The 19,437-nt window shown below is 36.9% G+C and overlaps 2 protein-coding genes across 2 annotated transcripts in view; one reads left to right on the plus strand and one right to left on the minus strand.

Annotated features, from left to right (window-relative positions):
• The window catches only part of GABRR3 (gamma-aminobutyric acid type A receptor subunit rho3), a 394,852-nt gene that overhangs the window by 113,830 nt on the left and 261,585 nt on the right, over positions 1-19,437 (minus strand). The window lies entirely within an intron of this gene.
• Positions 640-4,785, plus strand: LOC309628812 (olfactory receptor 5AC2-like). Its single transcript, XM_082392242.1, has one exon. The coding sequence runs from the start codon at positions 3,768-3,770 to the stop codon at positions 4,338-4,340; it is 573 nt and encodes a 190-aa protein (XP_082248368.1). The 5' UTR covers positions 640-3,767; the 3' UTR covers positions 4,341-4,785.

Genomic DNA, 19,437 nt, shown 5'->3' on the forward strand with positions numbered 1-19,437 from the left:
AGGGAATCCTTTGGAAGTGTTGAGGGAATATCTTCCTTTCCTTTGTTTTTTAAAGAACAAGTTTGGAAATAGAAGTAATAAATATTATCTCCATTCATTTTTGAGTTACTGATGAAAATCAGTGTGCCAGTAATCACTGCCTCATTTATGTCTATTCTACCTTACTTCAGGAAAACTATCACTTTCCAATTTCCCTATGTTTTGTGGGAATTGGGTGAGAGTTCAGTGATTTCTACATTTTCTATTACTTAGAGTTTTGCCATTTGTCTTTAGATACCAAAATATCTATGCAAGATATTTATGTAGGAAATTAAAATTCCAGAAAGGCACTGAGATTTTTTTCAACAGTCATGAAAATCTGGACAGTTGGGAGAGGATGGCTTACTGTAAAAGGAGACGTATTTACCACAAAATTTTGTAAATAATAAACCTTAATAGAAGAACGAAGTAAATGGAAAAAATTAAAGTAACCACAATAAAAATGATTCAATAGCTTTAAGTTTTATTTTATAATACAGAGAGTTTAGAACTGAGACACAGCCATGAAGGATGTATATACTTTATCTGTAATTTTGCAGAATGAAGATAATCCTGGCCTTTAAATTTGGTGGCTGTCTATAATACATAGCTTTTAAAACTTCATGGAATCATGAGGATAAGGGCTGCAGTAAGTAATATAGCCCTTATAATATATAATATAAAATATATAATATATAGCTAGCACTGTCTGCTTTACTCTCACCTGCAGATATTTTTTTCATATTACTCTTAAGGAAAAAACAATTCCCAAAGCTTGCTACTTCTTGGCTTAATTATGCTGAATTCATGAAGTGAAATTAAAAATGTCTATTACTTGGTAATTTGGGTTGCAAAGAAAGCAAGGCCACTTTATTTAGGCCAAAATCTCCACTTTGGAAAGAAAATGATATTTCCTTAACATTCATGTAGTCCATTTTCAGTAAATATACTCCAGTGAATCTTTTTAGGTATATATAGGGATCCCTGTGGGTATGTGTTTAGTAATTTAAATGTATTAAATCTTTTTTTTTTTTTTTAGCTTAGTGAAGAGGGAGCATAACAACTCATTGTTCTTGCCACTGGTTAAACAAACCTAGTTCTTTTAATGCATTTTCATTCAATGTCTCTATGTACTGTTGTCAAGGGGTATGGCTATAAAATTATGAAATTGATTTTTTAAATAAGTTACTTTTATTTTAACTGTTATTATTGTAGTAAATGTATTTTTGTTTCCCTTTCAAAGAGCATAGAAGTTACATATTCACTGCAAAATATTCGGGAAATTCTATTCTGGATTTTCATTCAGATATAGTTTATAAGTAATAAAAGAAAATCAACCTTATTACTTCATAAAAATATCTGACATTATAGTCATAATACCAGTAAAACCTAAAAACCCCTAGGAATAAATAAGAAAAGCATTGAAACTATATGAAGAAACTATAAAAATGACTACTATACTTGGATATCACCTTAAACAATTTCCAAATGCCTTTTGACTATTTCAAAGAATAATGCCTGCTCTCAATAGTCTATTACTGAATATTTAAATGGAAAATATCATTAAGAATTAAAGACTGTTAATAGATATTTTCATAGAAAAATTTACAGATTTTTCTTCCTATTTTTAATTAGAGTTTCCAGTGTCAAATACTTCTTGTTAAAAGTAACAATAACATTTTAGTTTTTCTATTTCTATTAATATACTAGTGTCCAAACTTTTATATATCTTTCCAGGCATACATATGCATACAGACACACACGCATAAACATAGACATACATGCATACATATATAACAAAATTATATACTAAAGGGTGTATGATATGTTTTTAGCATAATTTTTGTGTGTGTGTAGGACCAAAATATCTCTTCTCTGCTTTCACTATTCCTGCCACTACATCTACTTCTGCACCAGAAAACCAGTGTTAGCAACTTGGTATATTATTCCACATTTATCCACATTCATATCATCATATTTATAAACAAAAAATTTTGAAAATTATAAAAATGGGACCATAAAATTTAAACTTCTTTATATTTTGATTCCCTCACTTAATCATACATTGAGAAAATCCTCCCACAGTTAACTAATACAATTCAAATACATTTCTTTTATGTCTGAATAATAATCCACAGTAAGACTGTACCGTAATTTATTCAACCATTCTACAGTTGTGAGTGTTCTTCCTGCTTCCAGGCTTTGCCCTCATGAATAATGCCTTATTAAATATCCTTGTACTTTATTCTTGTATATGAGTGATATTATTTATAGAATATACATCCAGGAGTAAGCCTTGTTGATCAGAGTTTATATAAATTTCCAATTTAACAGATAATGTCAGATTCAAAAGGCTGTTACAATTTATATTTTCACCAGTTACATTAGAAAGTGCTTTCTTTTTCACTTTCCTGTCATCAACAGATATTATTTCTCATTTTGCTTTTTTGCTTATCTGACAAGTGAAAATATGCATCAATTTAAAAAATGTTCCTAATTATTAAGGAGGATGAATATTGTTTAATATATTTATTGGTCACATTGACTTGCTCTTCCATAAACATGTCTGTTCATATTTTCTCCCCATTTGTTTCACTGGGTCATTTAATTTGTTCTCATCTAGTTTGTAAGAGGTTGTGTGTGTGTTATAATTACTAACCTTATATATGCAGAATGTCACAGATTCTTTCCCAACATATTTTTGTCCTTTCTCTTTGCTTACAGATTTGTCTGTGCAATGTCTCTGTTGTGTGGTTATTCCTATATTAAATTATTAGTCTATTTCTCTCCCACATGCAGTGGTTTTGCGTTTGCATTTCTTCCTCATGCAATAGTCTTCCGCATGGTTTTAGTACTGCCTCACATATTTGCACTTATTTCAGTCTTTTTCCAATTTTAGAGTCAATTACCTAAACACAGAATTTTTAAACAGACTTACTATAGGATGAAAGTTAACCTTTAAAAACTAATTAGGGGCTTCCCTGGTGGCGCAGTGGTTGAGAATCCGCCTGCCAATGCAGGGGACACGGGTCCGAGCCCTGGTCTGGGAAGATCCCACATGCTGCGGAGCAACTGGGCCCGTGAGCCACAATTACTGAGCCTGCGCGTCTGGAGCCTGTGCTCTGCAACAAGAGAGGCCACGAGAGTGAGAGGCCCGCGCACCGCGAGGAAGAGTGGCCCCCACTTGCCGCAACTAGAGAAAGCCCTCGCACAGAAACGAAGACACAACACAGCCATAAATAAACAAATAAATAAATAAAATAATAAAAAAAAAACTAATTAAATGGGAAACAACAGTAAGATATAATTTAATTTGCAGATAAAATGCCATGACTTTGTGTAAACTTTAGTGACTGTCCTTGTCACATATTTTCTCAGTACAGTGATCAAGTGTGAGTATGTCAGAAGGAAACAAGACTCTGGTGACTGAGTTTGTTCTTACAGGACTCACAGAGTGACCATGGCTGCAGGTCCTCCTCTTCATTGTGTTCTTGGTCATCTACCTCACCACCATGCTGGGCAACCTGGGACTGATGGCTCTTATTTGGAAGGATGCCCACCTTCACACACCCATGTACTTCTTCCTTGGTGGTTTAGCCTTTGCAGATGCTTGCACTTCAACCTCTGTAACACCCAGGATGCTGGTCAATTTCTTAGACAAGACTGCCATGATATCCCTAGCTGAGTGTATCACCTAATTTTATTTTTTTGCTTCCAGTGTAACTACAGAATGTTTCCTCCTGGTAGCGATGGCCTATGACCGCTATGTATCCATATGTAACCCCTTGCTTTATCCAGTGGTGATGTCCAACAGACTCTGCACTCATTTAAGAAGTATTTCATATGCAATTGGTTTTCTGCATCCCCTGATTCATGTGAGTTTATCATTAAGGTTAACTTTCTGTGGGTCTAAGATAATACATTATTTCTATTGTGAAATTTTACAACTGTTCAAAATTTCATGCAATGACCCACCCATTAAGGCACTAATGATAACTACTTTTGCAGCTTTTATACAAATATCCACTTTAATGACCATGATAATCTCTTATACTTGTGTGCTCTTTGATGTTCTGAAAAAAAAGTCTGAAAAGGGCAGAAGCAAAGCCTTCTCCATGTGCAGTGCCCATCTGCTCTCTGTCTCATTGTACTATGGCACGCTCATCTTCAGGTATGTGTGCCTTGCATCGGGCCTAGCTGAAGATCAGGACAAAATGTATTCCCTATTTTATACGAGTATGATTCCCCTGCTAAACCCATTTATTTACAGCTTGAGAAATAAAGAGGTTATAGGTGCCTTGAGAAGAATTTCAAAGAAGTAAACAGTTCCCAAGGGAAATTTCAAATTGTTTCTCTTTTCACTCTGCATAAACAAGCCCTCAAAATCTTTCAGATTAGCCATAGTTCTGGCCTTTCATAAGAGCGGTGGTCACTGAGCACTTGGTGAAGGAACACAGCTTCACACAATGTTTACTTGGATGTGGGTCCAGTCAAAGTTACCACTTCAGTTGAAATGACCCACATCATCCACAACTGATTTATTTAAAAATGTTGTAATTCCTTTTTATCTGAACGTTCAGACTTTGAAAATTTGCTATCTTCAGCGGACTTCTCCCCCAAACTTCATTAATTTCATTTAATAACTGACAGTAACTAAGGCTGGTGTATAAGTGTGAGTTTTAGTTCACAACTGATTCTAACTCACTGAGCTAGACCTGCATATTAAGAAGGGTCTGTGATAAAAACTTAGAATCTTGGCAGAAAAGTGTTTCTGAAATAAAAGTGAGGATAATGAAGAAAATTGAAGAGTTAAAAAAAATTGGTGCATCTCAACAACAACTAAAAAAAAAGAGGTTGGCTTGAATGAATAATGGAACATCAAGATGTAAAACTTCCCATATCTAGAAGTCCACACACTAACTTTCATATAGGACATCATATGATACAGTAGAACTCAGGAATTTGCAGATTTGGAAATACCTCAAGATATAGCCTTCTCAAATATTATAGATTTCCTGTACTCTATTTACATGAGTATTTTGTTTGAAATAGTAATCCTGGTCAAATATTTGCATAGGGATTGCATTGCTAACCTACAAGAGGCAGAAGGCAAGGATGAGAAATTGGTTAAGAGTGCATGGATGTGGGTACAAAATTGAGGTAGTGATCTCTCAAAGCTGAGACTAGGTTCTTCAGATCTCAGCTACCAATTTACTTACAATTCAGTGATAGGACTACATTAATATATATATATCAATTTATTTTAGTATAATAGAACTGACACAGATCCCCTTTTTTTAAAACAATTATTTATTTTATTTATTTATTTTTGGCTGTGTTGGGTCCTCGTTGCTGCATGGGCTCTTTCCCGTTGCGGCGAGTGGGGGCCACCCCTTGCTGTGGTGTGCGGCTCCTCACAGCGGTGGCCTCTCCCATAGCGGAGCATGGGCTCTAGGCGCGTGGGCTTCAGTAGTTGTGGCTCGCCGGCTCCAGAGCGCAGGCTCAGCAGCTGTGGTGCATGGGCCCAGCTGCTACATGGCATGTGGGATCTTCCCGGACCAGGGCTCGAACCCACGTCCCCTGCATTGGCAGGTGGATTCCTAACCACTGCGCCGCCACCAGGGGAGCCCCAGATCCCCTTTTTTTGCGAAGACTTGATTATGTCCCTTCAAGCATTGTGTTTAGGAAAAAAGAATTCACAGGAAATGAAAATTAAATTCAGATTGTTGAAACAGGAGTGAAATGTTTCTCTCATCGAAGTATTTTAAAAATTATTTTTAGTTTTTTTCCTATAATTCCAACAAATACACCAAAATTCTTATCTAGAATGAAGACATAGTACGTATCATACATTTATTGTTTGACTTATGAATATAAATGAAAAAACTCTATTTGATTGTATGGGTCTACCATTTATCGCTACAGGGCCCCACTGTCTTTTTTTTAAAATTAGGTAGGTAAGGTGTATTCTTTTTAGATATACTATTTATATCCAGGAGATTCTGATTAACTTTACTGTCTTGGTGGCTAACTTAATAATTCAAGATATTTATATTTTATATGTTAGGATTGATTTTTACTATTACATTTTCTTTATTTTTGATTAGGGCCCTATTTCTATAATTTGTCCTTTATGTTCTGTTATAATCTATTAAAATATTGTTATCATTTTGAAAAAAAATTTATTCCCATGTGTACATGTCTCAACACATACTTTTTTTTAGTTTGAGTGTATGGTACTACATAATGTTTCTAATTTCTTCAGTGATATTTTATGATTTGCTGCAGCTGATTATTAAAATTTTAACCATTTAGTGCATGTAATGCTAACAAACATTTTGTATTAACCTAACCACAGCACAATTATAATATGCAGCAAAATTAATAACATTTGCTTAGTATGTAATATCCATACGTGTTCAGTATTTCCAATATATCTCAAAAATTTTGCTGTGTCTTTGCTTGAATCAGGATTTAAACAAAGTATAGTCATGGCATTTTGATGATAGTTTTAAAGTCTCTTTTAATCTAAAAAGTTTTTCTCTTCCTCTTTTTTTCATGTCATTTATTTTTTGAAGAAATTGGTTCATCTGTCCTACAGAATTCTTCACATTCCACATCTGGCTGAAAGCATCTTTGTGATGAAAATAATGTATTCCTTGTAACGGCAGATAGATCTAGAAGCTTGATTAAATTCAGAATATTTTTATTTTAGTTCACTTGCTGTGGACTTACTACTGTGTTCCATTAAGAAGAACAAGATTCTGATTATACTGTTTCACAGTTATCCATTTCATCAAGGTTTTCAAATTTATTTGTCTAGAGTTGGACAATGACACTCATAATGGTTTCAAAATAAATTGGGTTTAGAAAGTTATTTCCCTCTTTTTATTTTTTTGGGGGTTTTCTCAGTTAAAAAAAATTAGGTTAGCTAGTAATTTTTCTATTTGTAGGTATTTTAAAAGAACCAGCTTATAATTTTTTTATTACGTCTAACTTTGCTATTCTCTAATTCATTAATTTCTCTTATTTTAAAATGTTTTCCATCTGCTTTGCTTCCTTGTAGTATTTTGTTTTTCTTCCAGCTTTTATATTTAGAGTTGAATTCATTTATTTTTAGTTTTCATTTATTACTGATACTGTGTATATTCATAGTTTATGATATTATGGTTAGTCTTCTGAATTGAATTTAGTTGTTGAGTGTTTCAAATTTTTTTGGCTTTCTGCCTCTCACTGTTCATGTGGGATTTCTATTTATGTTAATTCATGTTAATATTCTGTAGGTCTAACAGAACCTAAGACCTTACAATCTACAGGACTGTCATCTTTTCTCTATTATTTGTTTTTGTGAATGCCATCTTCATGTACATCTACCTATGCCCATCCATCCTATGGGGTCAGGCCATGTGAACATGGTTTTATATCACCATGAATGCTATGTTCAGTTAAGATTATCTGAGATTAGTTTAGTGTGTGTCATCACATCTGAGTGGGGATTAGGGGCAGGAAGACTGCCTAGCTGGGGCTGTGTGGTCTTCTCCAAGCGATAGTTGTGGGCAAGAGAATTACTCTGCTTTTGGAAGAAGAGGAGAAATTCATTTTGTGCAGCCACAAGAAAAGCAGTTTTTTCAGATGCTAATGGCCAGTCACCATCATCTGAAGAAGGTGAATTTGGCAAATGACATGCAGGTTCTCCAAGATAGAGTAATTGCAGAAAATCTTCAAAAGACAGTTTAGAAGATCAACCAGGCTGACAGAGTAGAAAGACTCTGAGCTCACCTCTTCTCATGAGCACACCAAAATCACAACCATTGATACAAAAGACTGACCTACCAGAAAAGATCTTCTAAAACGAATGACATGAAGAAGGAACCACAATGAGACAGTTAGGAGGGGCAGACCTACAATATAGTCAAGTCCCATACCCCCACAGGAGTGAGACTTCTGAGTCCCATGTTGGGCTCCCCAGCCCAGGGGTCATGCACTGGGAAGATGAGCCTCCAAAGCATTTGGCTTTGAAGGCCAATGGGGCTTAATTGCAGGAGCTCCACATGATTGAGGGAAATAGAGACTCCATTCTTTACTTTTTTTTTTTTATGTCTTATAGAGCTGGTTATTTATTTAGTCCAGGGCTCAATCAAGGTTTACACATTACATTGTTTTTTTTTTTTTTAACATCTTTATTGGAGTATAATTGTCTTACAATGTTGTGTTAGTTTCTGCTGCATAACAAAGTGAATCACATATATGTATACATATATCCCCATATCCCCTCCTTCTTGCATCTCCCTCCCACAGTCCCTATCCCACCCCTCTAGATGGATACAAAGCACCGAGATGATCTGCCTGTGCTATGTGGCTGCTTCCCACTAGCTATCTATTTTACATATGGTAGTGTATATATGCCCATGCCACTCTCTCACTTCATACCAGCTTACACTTCCCCCTCCGTGTCCTCAAGTCCATTCTCTATGTCTGCGTCATTATTCCACTCCTGCCACTAGGTTCATCATAACCATTTTTTTTTAGGTTCCATATATATGTGTTAGCAAATGGTATTTGTCTTTTTTTTCCGACTTACTTCACTCTGTACGACAGACTCTAGGTCCATCCACCTCACTACAAATACCTCAATTTCGTTTCTTTTTATGCTGAGTAATATTCCATTGTATATATGTGCCACATCTTCTTTATCAGTTCATCTGTCGATGGACGCTTAGATTGCATCCATGTCCTGGCTATTGTAAATAGAGCTGCAATGAACATTGTAGTACATGACTCTTTTGGAATTATGGTTTTCTCAAGGTATATGCCCAGTAGTGGGATTGCTGGGTCGTATGGTAGTTCTATTTTTAGTTTTTTAAGTAACCTCAATACTGTTCTCCATAGTGGCTGTATCAATTTACATTCCCACAAACAGTGCAGGAGGATTTCCTTTTCTCCACACCCTTACCAGCATTTATTGTTTGTAAATTTTTTGATGATGGCCATTCTGACCAGTGTGAAGTGATACCTCATTGTAGTTTTCATTTGCACTTCTCTAATGATTAGTGATGTTGAACATCCTTTCATGCATTTGTTGGCAATCTGTGTATCTTCTTTGGAGAAATGTCTACTTAGGTCTTCTGCCCATTTTTGGATTGGGTTGTTTGTTTTTTTAATATTGAGCTGCATGAGCTGCTTGTAAATTTTGGAGATTAATCCTTTGTTAGTTGCTTCATTTGCAAATATTTTCTCCCATTCTGAGGGTTATCTTTTAGTCTTCTTTATAGTTTCCTTTGTTGTGCAAAAGCTTTTAAGTTTCATTAGTCCCATTTGTTTATTTTTGTTTTTATTTCCATTTCTCTAAGAGGTGGGTCAAAAAGGATCTTGCTGTGATTTATGTCAAAAGTGTTCTTCCTATGTTTTCCTCTAAGAGTTTTATACTGTCTGGCCTTATGTTTAGGTCTTTAATCCATTTTGAGTTTATTTTTGTGGATGCTGTTAGGGAGTGTTCTAATTTCATTCTTTTACATGTAGCTGTCCAGTTTTCCCAGCACCACTTATTTGAAGAGGCTGTCTTTTCTCCACTGTATATTCTTGCCTCCTTTATCAAAGATAAGGTAACCATATGTGCATGGGTTTATCTCTGGGCTTTCTATCCTGTTCCATTGATCTATATTTCTGTTTTTGTGCCAGGACCATACTGTCTTGATTACTGTAGCTTTGTAGTATAGTCTGAAGTCTGGGAGCCTGATTTCTCCAGCTCCGCTTTTCATTCTCAAGATTGCTTTGGCTATTCGGGGTCTTTTGTGTCTCCATACAAATTGTGAAATTTTTTGTTCTAGTTCTGTGAAAAATGCCTGTGGTAGTTTGATAGGGATTGCATTGAATCTGTAGATTGCTTTGGGTAGTATAGTCATTTTCACAATGTTGATTCTTCCAATCCAAGAACATGGTATATCTCTCCATCTGTTTGTATCATCTTTAATTTCTTTCATCAGTGTCTTATAGTTTTCTGCATACAGGTCTTTTGTCTCCTTAGGTGGGTTTATTCTTAGGTATTTTATTCTTTTTGTTGCAATGGTAAATGGGAGTGTTTCCTTAATTTCTCTTTCAGATTCTTCATTATTAGTGTATAGGAATGCAAGAGATTTCAGTGCATTAATTTTGTATCCTTCTACTTTACCATATTCACTGATTAACTCTAGTAGTTTTCTGGTAGCATCTTTAGGATTCTCTATGTATAGTATCATGTCATCTGCAAAGAGTGACAGTTTTACTGCTTCTTTTCCAATTTGTATTCCTTTTATTTCTTTTTCTTCTCTGATAGTTGTGGCTAAAACTTCAAAAACTATGTTGAATAATACTGGTGAGAGTGGGCAACCTTGACTTGTTCCTGATCTTAGTGGAAATGGTTTCAGTTTTTCACCATTGAGAATCATGTTGGCTGGAAGGTGTCACATATGGCCTCTATTATGTTGAGGTAAGTTCCCTCTGTGCCTACTTTCTGGAGGGTTTTTATCAAAAATGGGTTAAATGGGTGTTGAATTTTGTCGAAAGCTTTTTCTGCATCTATTGAGATAATCAGATGGTTTTTCTCCTTCAATTTGTTAATATGGATTATCACATTAATTGATATGCATATATTGAAGAATCCTTGCATTCCTGGGATAAATCCCACTTTATCATGGTATATGATCCTTTTAATGTGCTGTTCGATTCTGTTTGCCAGTATTTTGATGAGGATTTTTGCATTTATGTTGATCAGTGGTATTGGTCTGTAGTTTTCTTTTTTTGTGACATCTTTGGTTTTGGTATCAGGGTGATGGTGGCTTCGTAGAATGAGTTTGGGAGTGTTCCTCCCTCTGCTATATTTTGGAAGAGTTTGAGAAGGATAGGTATTAGCTCTTCTGTAAATGTTTGATAGAATTCACTTGTGAAGCCTACTCGTCCTGGGCTTTTGTTTGTTGGAAGATTTTTAATCACAGTTTCAATTTCAGTGCTTGTGATTGGTCTGTTTATATTTTCTATTTCTTCCTGGTTCAGTCTCAGAAGGTTGTGCTTTTCTAACAATTTATCCATTTCTTCCAGGTTGTCCATTTTATTGGCATATAGTTACTTGTAGTAAGCTCTCATGATCCTTTGTATTTCTTCAGTGCCAGTTGTTAATTCTTTTTCATTTCTAATTCTGTTGATTTGAGTCTTTTCCCTTTTTTTCTTGAGTCTGGCTAATGGTTTATGAATTTTGTTTATCTTCTCAAAGAACCAACGTTTAGTTCTATTGATCTTTGCTATCGTTTCTTCATTTCTTTTTTATTTATTTCTGATCTGATTTTTATGATTTCTTTCCTTCTGCTAACTTTCACTTTTTTTGTTCTTTCTCTAATTCTTTTAGGTGTAAGGTTTGGTTGTTTATTTGAAATGTTTCTTGTTTCTTGAGGTAGGATTGTATTGCTATAAACTTCCCTCTTAGAACTGCTTTTGCTGCATCCCATAGGTTTTGGTTCATCATTTTTCATTGTCACTTGTTTCTAGGTAGTTTTTGATTTCCTTTTGATTTCTTCAGTGATCTCTTGGTTATTAATAGTGTATTGTTTAGCCTCCATGTGTTTGTATTTTTTACAGTTTTTTTCCTGTAATTGATATCTAGTCTCATAACGTTGTGGTCGGAAAAGATACTTGATATGATTTCAATTTTCTTAAATTTACCAAGGCTTGATTTGTGACCCAAGATATGATCTATCCTGGAGAATGTTCCATGAGCACTGGAGAAGAAAGTGTATTCTGTTGTTTTTGGATGGAATGTCCTATAAATGTCAATTAAGTCCATCTTGTTTAATGTGTCATTTAAAGCTTGTGTTTCTTTATTTATTTTCATTTTGGATGATCTGTCCATTGGTGAATGTGGGGTGTTAACGTCCCCTACTATGATTGTTTTACTGTTGATTTCCCCTTTTATGGCTGTTAGCATATGCCTTATGTATTGAGGTGCTCCTATGTTGGGTGCATTAACATTTACCATTGTTATATCTTCTTTTTGGATTGATCCCTTGATCATTATGTAGTGTCCTTCTTTGTCTCTTGTAATAGTCTTTATTTTATTTTATTTTTTTAAGGAATTCCTTTATTTTTATTTTTTATTTATTTATTTATTTATTTATGGCTGTGTTGGGTCTTCGTTTCTGTGTGAGGGCTTTCTCTAGTTGTGGCGAGCGGGGGCCACTCTTCATCGCGGTGCGCCGGCCTCTCATTATCGCGGCCTCTCTTGTTGCGGAGCACAGGCTCCAGATGCGCCGGCTCAGTAATTGTGGCTCACGGGCCCAGTTGCTCCGCGGCATGTGGGATCTTCCCAGACCAGGGCTCGAACCCGCGTCCCCTGCATTGGCAGGCAGATTCTCAACCACCGCGCCACCAGGGAAGCCCTAGTCTTTATTTTAAAGTCTGTTTTGTCTGATATGAGAATAGCTACTCCAGCTTTTGATTTCCATTTGCATGGAATATCTTTTTCCATCCTCTCACTTTCAGTCTATATGTGTCCCTAGGTCTGAAGTGGGTCTCTTGTAGACAGCATATATACGGGTCTTGTTTTTGTATTCATTCAGCCAGTGTATGTCTTTTGGTTGGAGCATTTAATCCATTTACATTTAAGGTAATTATCAATATGTATGTTCCTATTACCATTTTCTTAATTGTTTTGGGTTTGTTTTTGTAGGTCTTTTCCTTCTCTTTTGTTTCCTGCCTGGAGAAGTTCCTTTAGCATTTGTTGTAAAGCTGGTTTGGTGGTGCTGAATTCTCTTAACTTTTGCTTGTCTGTAAAAGTTTTAATTTCTCCTTCGAATCTGAATGAGATTCTTGCTTGGTAGAGTAATCTTGGTTGTAGGTTTTTCCCTTTCATCATTTAAAATATTTCCTGCTACTCCCTTCTGGCTTGCAGTTTCTGCTAAAAGATCAGCTGAAAAACTTATGGGGATTCCCTTGTATGTTATTTGTTGCTTTACCCTTGCTGCTTTTAATGTCTTTTCTTTGTATTTAATTTTTGATATTTTCATTAATATGTGTCTTGGCATGTTTCTCCTTGGATTTATCCTGTATGGGACTCTCTGTGTTTCCTGGATTTGATTGACTATTTTCTTTCCCATATTAGGCAAGTTTGTAGCTATAATCTCTTCAAATATTTTCTCAGTCCCTTTCTTTTTCTCTTCTTCTTCTGGGACCCCTTATAATTGGTATGCTGTTGTATTTAATTTGTCTCAGATGTCTCTGAGACGTCCTCAATTCTTTTCATTCTTTTTTCTTTATTCTGTTCTGTGGTAGTTACTTCCACTATTTTATCTTCCCGGTCACTTATCCATTCTTCTGCCTCAGTTATTCTGCTATCGACTCCTTCTAGAGAATTTTTTATTTCATTTATTGCGTTGTTCATCATTGTTTGTTTGCTGTTTAGTTCTTCTAGGTCCTTGTTAAAACTTTCTTGTATTTTCTCCATTCTATTTCCAAGATTTTGGATCATCTTTATTATCATTACTCTGAATTCTTTTTCAGGTAGACTACCTATTTCTTCTTCTTTTGTTTGGTGTGGTGGATTTTTACTTTGCTCCTTCATCTGCTGTGTATTTCTCTGTCTTCTCATTTTGCTTAATTTACTCTGTTTGGGGTCTCCTTTTTGCAGGCTGCAGGTTTGTAGTTCCCATTGTTTTTGGTGTCTGCCCCCACTGGGTAATGTTGGTTCAGTGACTTGTGCAGGCTTCCTGGTGTGGGGGACTAGTGCCTGTTTTCTTGTGGATAAGTCTGGATCTTGTCTTTCTGGTGGGCATGACCGCGTCCGGTGGTATGTTTTGGGGTATCTGTGAACTTATTATGATTTCAGGCCGCCTCTCTGCTAATGGGTGGGGTTGTGTTCCTGTCTTGCTAATTTTTTGGCATGGGGTGTATAGCACTGGAGCTTGCTGGTCATTGAGTGGAGCTGGTTCCTAGATTTGAGATGGAGATCTCTGGGAGAGCTTTTGCCGACTGGTATTATGCGGGGCCGGGAGGTCTCTGGTGGTCCAATGTCCTGAACTCGGCTCTCCCACCTCAGAGGCTCAGACCTGACACCTGGCCAGAGCACCAAGACCCTTACATGTAAATAGGTTAAATTCTCCAATCCAAAGTCACAGTGTGGCCGGCCTCCTGTGCTCTGCTCGGTCCTCCAGCTGGGCATTGTCCTCTGGGCCTGGTTGATATGGAGAGCCTGCTTTGGATCCAGGTCCAGCTGTGTTCCCTAGCATCTAGAAGAAGCAGCCATTACCCCCATCCTCCTCTATCCCCGTTGCAACACATCAGGATCCTCGAGACTCCATTCTCGAAAGGCATACATAAAATCTTACAGGCTCTGGGATGCAGGGCAAATGCAGTAATGAATGGAGCCTGGGTGAGACCTATCTGCTGGTTTTGGAGAATTTCCCAGAGAGGCAGGGGATGGTGGTAGCGCACCCTGGGGATATAGAGCATTCTTGGGAGTTCCTTCTACCATGTGGACAATGGTGCTGCTGGGCACCATTGTACAATCCTCCCACTAGTTCATTAGTACCAAGACCTGGACCCAACCAACCGCCTATAGGCACCAGTGGTGGGACGTCTCAGGCCAACCAACTTACTGGGTGAGGACAAGGCCCACCCATTAGCTGACAGGCTTCCTGTGTCCATAACCCCTCTAGACACATCTCTAGACACAGCCCTGACCACAAGAGGGCCAAGACCCAGCTCCACCTATCAGGGGGCAGGCACCAGCCTGGTCCTCCAGGAAACCTGCACTAGCCTCTAGACCAGCCTCACCCACCAGGGGGCAAACACCCGATGAAAGAAAACCACAATCCTGCAACCTTTTGACCCAGCCCACCTGCAGCAGGCCAGACCGTACTCTGGGACCAGCTGGTTCCTGTCCCTGTCCTATAGCAGGCCAACACAAGCTTCAAGACACCTTGGACCTTATACCCAACTGTGTCAGGAACTGTTCCTCCCTCCAACCCCAATTGATCTGACACCAGCTCTGGGATCTCTGGGCCCTGCAGCAAGACTCTGGTACCCAAGTCTGCCTGCTAGTAGTCCAGCATTAACCCCAGGACCTGGCTTCACCCAGCAATGGGGGACAATAGCCCTGAGTCTTCTGAACCCTGACTCTGCCCACCAGTGAGCTAGCATTAGCCCCGGGGCCCCCTGGGGTTCTACAGCAGCTGCCTCGTGATCAGGGCCCGCTAACCAGCAGCTATCAGAGTCCACACAAGGCAGGGCCTGGCAATCAACCAGGTTAGAGGCCAACCAAGGCTATCAGACCACTCACATAGTTAGCCTGTCACAACAGAAGGACCCATGCAGCCATCTTAGGGGGAAATCCTAGAGCAGATAGCTTGGATGATGAGAGAGGAGTCTACTACTGGGATGCATAAAACATCTTCTACAGTAGGCGACTTCTCCAAAGTCAAGAAATGTAACTAACTACCCACACACATAAAAATACAAATAGCATTGTCTAAATACTTAGACAAAATGAGGTGGCAGAGGAACATGTTCCAGACACAGGAACAAGATAAAACCCCAGAAGAACTAAGTGAAGTGGAGATAGACAATCTACCCAAGAAAGAGTTCAGGGTAATGACTGTAAAGATGATGAAAGTACTTGGGAGAAGAATGGATACACAGAGTGAGAAGTTAGAAGTTTTTAACAAATAAATGGAAAATATAAAGAACAACCAAAGAGAGATGAAGAATACAACAACTAAAACGAAAAATACACTAGAAGGAATCAATAATAGAGAAAATGATACAGAGAAATGGATCAGTGAGCTGGAAGACAGAGTAGTGGAAATCAATGACACTGAACAGGAAAAAAAAGAATGAAGAGAAACAAGGCAGTTTAAGAGAACTCTGGGACAACACCAAGCACAGAAATATTCATCTTATAGTGGTCCCAGAAGGTGAAGAGCAAGAGAACGGGGCTCAGAACATATTTGAAAACATAATAGCTGAAAACTTCTCTAACCCAGGAAAGGAAACAGTCACCCAAGTTCAGGAAGCACAGAGTCCCCAACAGTATGAACCCAAAGAGAAACACACCAAGACACATTGTAATTAAAATTACAAAAATTAAAGATAAATAGAGAATATTAAAAGCATCAATAAAAGCAGCAACAAATAACATAACATACAAAGGAACGTCCATAAGACTATCACCTGATTTTTTAGCAGAAACTCTGCAGGCCAGAAGGTCCTGCAATATATTTCAAGTGGTGAAAGGGAAAACCTAGAACCAAGAATACTCTACCCAGCAAGGCTCCCATGCAGATTTGATGGAGAGATCAAAAGTTTTACAGACAAGCAAAAGGTAAATGAATTCAGCACCACTAAACTAGCTTTACAACTAGTGTTAAAGAAACTTCTCTAGGTGAAAAAGAAAAGGCCACAACTAGAAACAAGAAAATTACCAAATGAAAAGCTCACCAGTAAAGGCAAACATACAGTAAAGGTAGGAAGTCATCCACATACAAAGGTAGGAGGGAGGTTAAAAGATAAAAATAGTAAAATTATCTATATTCACAATAAGCAGTTAAGGGATACACAAAACAATTAGATATAAAATACGATATTGAAAATAGTAATCATGAGGGGAGAAGAATACAAATGTAGGGTTTAAAAAATGCATTTGAAATTAAGAGATCAGCAACTTAAAAATAATCATATATATATGATTATATTTAATATCATACATATATATAATCATATATATGTGTATATATATAGAGAGAGAAACTGCTATATAAAAACCTCATGGTAACCACAAATCAAAAATCTACAATAGCTATGCACACAAAAAAGAAAAAGGAATCCAAACGTGCTACTAAAGATAGTCATTAAATAATAATAGAAGGGAACAAGAGAAAAAGAAAGGGGAGAAAAAGGCCTAAAAAAAACCACCCCAAAACAAGGAACAAAATTGCAATAAGAACATACATATTGATAATTACCTTAAATGTAAATGGACTAAATGTTCCAACCAAAGACACAGAGTGGCTTAATGGATATAAAAACAAGACCCATATACATGCTGCCTACAAGAGAACTCACTTCTGATCTAGAGACACACAGAGACTGAAAGTAAGAGGATAGAAAAAGGTATCCTATGCAAACGGAAGTCAAAAGAAAGCCAGAGTATCAATACTTATATCAGAAAAAATAGACTTTAAAATAAAGACTGTTACAAGAACAAAGAAGGACACTATATAATGATCAAGGGATCAATCCAAGAAGATATAACAATCATAAATATATATGCATCTAACAAAGGAGCACCTAAATATATAAAGCAAATATTAACATACATGAAAGGAGAAATAGAGAGTAACACAATAATAGTAGAGGACTTTAATATCCCACTTATATCAATGGACAGATCATCTAGACAAAAAAATCAATAAGGGCACACTGGCGTTAAATGACACATTAGACCTGATGGACTTAATTGATATATATATATATATATATATATGTAAAGAGAGAGAGAGGAGAGAGAGCATTCCATCCCAAAGCAGCAGAATATACGTTCTTTTCAAGAGCACATGGAACATTCTCCAAGATAGATCACATGCTAGGCCACAAAACAAGCCTTGGTAAATTTAAGAAAATTGAAATTAGACCAAGCCACTTTTCAGACCACAATGCTATGATACTAGAAATCAATAACAAGAATAAAAACTGCAAAAACCAGAAACATGTGGAGGCTAAACAATATAATATTAAACAACCAATGTATCAATGAAGAAACCAAAGAAGATTAAAAAATACCTAGAGACAAACAAAAATGAAAACATAATGATCCAAAACCTATGGGATGCCGCAAAAGCAGTTCTAGAGGGAAGTTGAGAGTGATACAAGCTTATCTCAGAAAACAAGACAAATCTCAAATTAACAATATAACCATACACCTAAAGGAACTAGAGAAAGAAGAACAAACAAAACCCAAAGTTAAAAAAAGGAAAGAAATCATAAAGTTCAGAGCAGAAATGAAAGAAATAGAGACTAAAAAAATAATTTAAAAAAGATCAATGAAACTAAAACCTGGTTCTTTGAAAAGATAAACAAAATTGAAAAACCTTTAGCCAGACTCATCAAGAAAAAAAGGGACAGGGCACAAATCAATAAAATCAGATTTGAAAAAGAAGTTACAAACCTGAGAAAGGTTAAAAAAAAAAAGAAGTTACAATGGACACCACAGAAATACGAAGGATCATAAGAGACTACTATGGATAACTATACGACAATAAAATGGACAACCTAGAAGAAATGGACAAACTCTTAGAAAGGTTCAATCTCCCAAGACTGAATCAGGAAGAAACACAGAATATGAACAGACCAATTACCAGTAATGAAATTGTATCAGTAATTAAAAAACTCCCAGCAAATAAAGGGATAAGTTCATAATTCTTTGTCATTTTCAGACTTGAAAACTTCCATGGCCTGCGTACATTACTGAAGACAACATAGTGCCAATGGTTGACCCTTTCAGAGTTCTACCTGGGTTCATGAGCTCTGTCAGACTCACTCAAAGAATGTGTGTTCCTCCCGTCACAGGGGCAGCATGTCAGGCAGAAATCTAATGGGTATCCAGAGATATTTAGGTACCTTTCAAGGAGAACTCTTTTCATTCTTACGATAAGATTAGAAAAATAAAGGGATAGACTCTGAATTTTGTTTCTCAGCAATACCACATACAGAAGTCACAAATAAAATTATGATTTTTAACTTCAACTCCTACATTGATTTTATTATCAAAGAAATGTCAGGATCATTCACCTAAAAAAATCTATGAACTACACTGAACAAAAACTTTGTATAGAAGAGTATTGGATATGTTTTTGGATGAGGAAAGGGATGTATGGACTAAGGATTTTGATTTTTCTTTTAAGAGCCATTGGAAGTTATTTAAGGGTTAAGGTGGAGCTGTAGCCATGGGTGTGAGAACAGTGGTGATCTCAGCAGTTTGGCTTTTTATAAAAATGATGTTAGCCCAAATGTAGGGAATGGTATAGGATAAAATGTTAGAAAATACACATAGAATATTAAAAGGTTATGTCAGTATTCCAGGTAGGAGATCGTTTTCCTGAACTTGGAGAGAAGTGGATGGTTTCAAGAGACATTGAAGAGATACAAGCTGTGGATTTGATAATGATTTTTTTTAAAATTAATTAATTAATTATTTATTTATGGCTGTGTTGGGTCTTCGTTTCTGTGTGAGGGCTTTCTCTAGTTGCGGCAAGCGGGAGCCACTCTTTATTGCGGTGCGCGGGCCTCTCACTATCGCGGCCTCTCTTGTTGCGGAGCACAGGCTCCAGACGCGCAGGCTCAGTAATTGTGGCTCACGGGCCCAGGTGCTCCGCGGCATGTGGGATCTTCCCAGACCTGGGC

This window comes from Balaenoptera borealis (genome assembly GCF_965194805.1).
Source record: "Balaenoptera borealis genome assembly, chromosome: 5".
NCBI classification, from domain to species: domain Eukaryota; kingdom Metazoa; phylum Chordata; class Mammalia; order Artiodactyla; family Balaenopteridae; genus Balaenoptera; species Balaenoptera borealis.

Bases quoted from the DNA above. Each gene is read 5' to 3' on its own strand.
- LOC309628812 (XM_082392242.1), top strand. From the start codon at position 3,768: ATGGCCTATGACCGCTATGTATCCATATGTAACCCCTTGCTTTATCCA.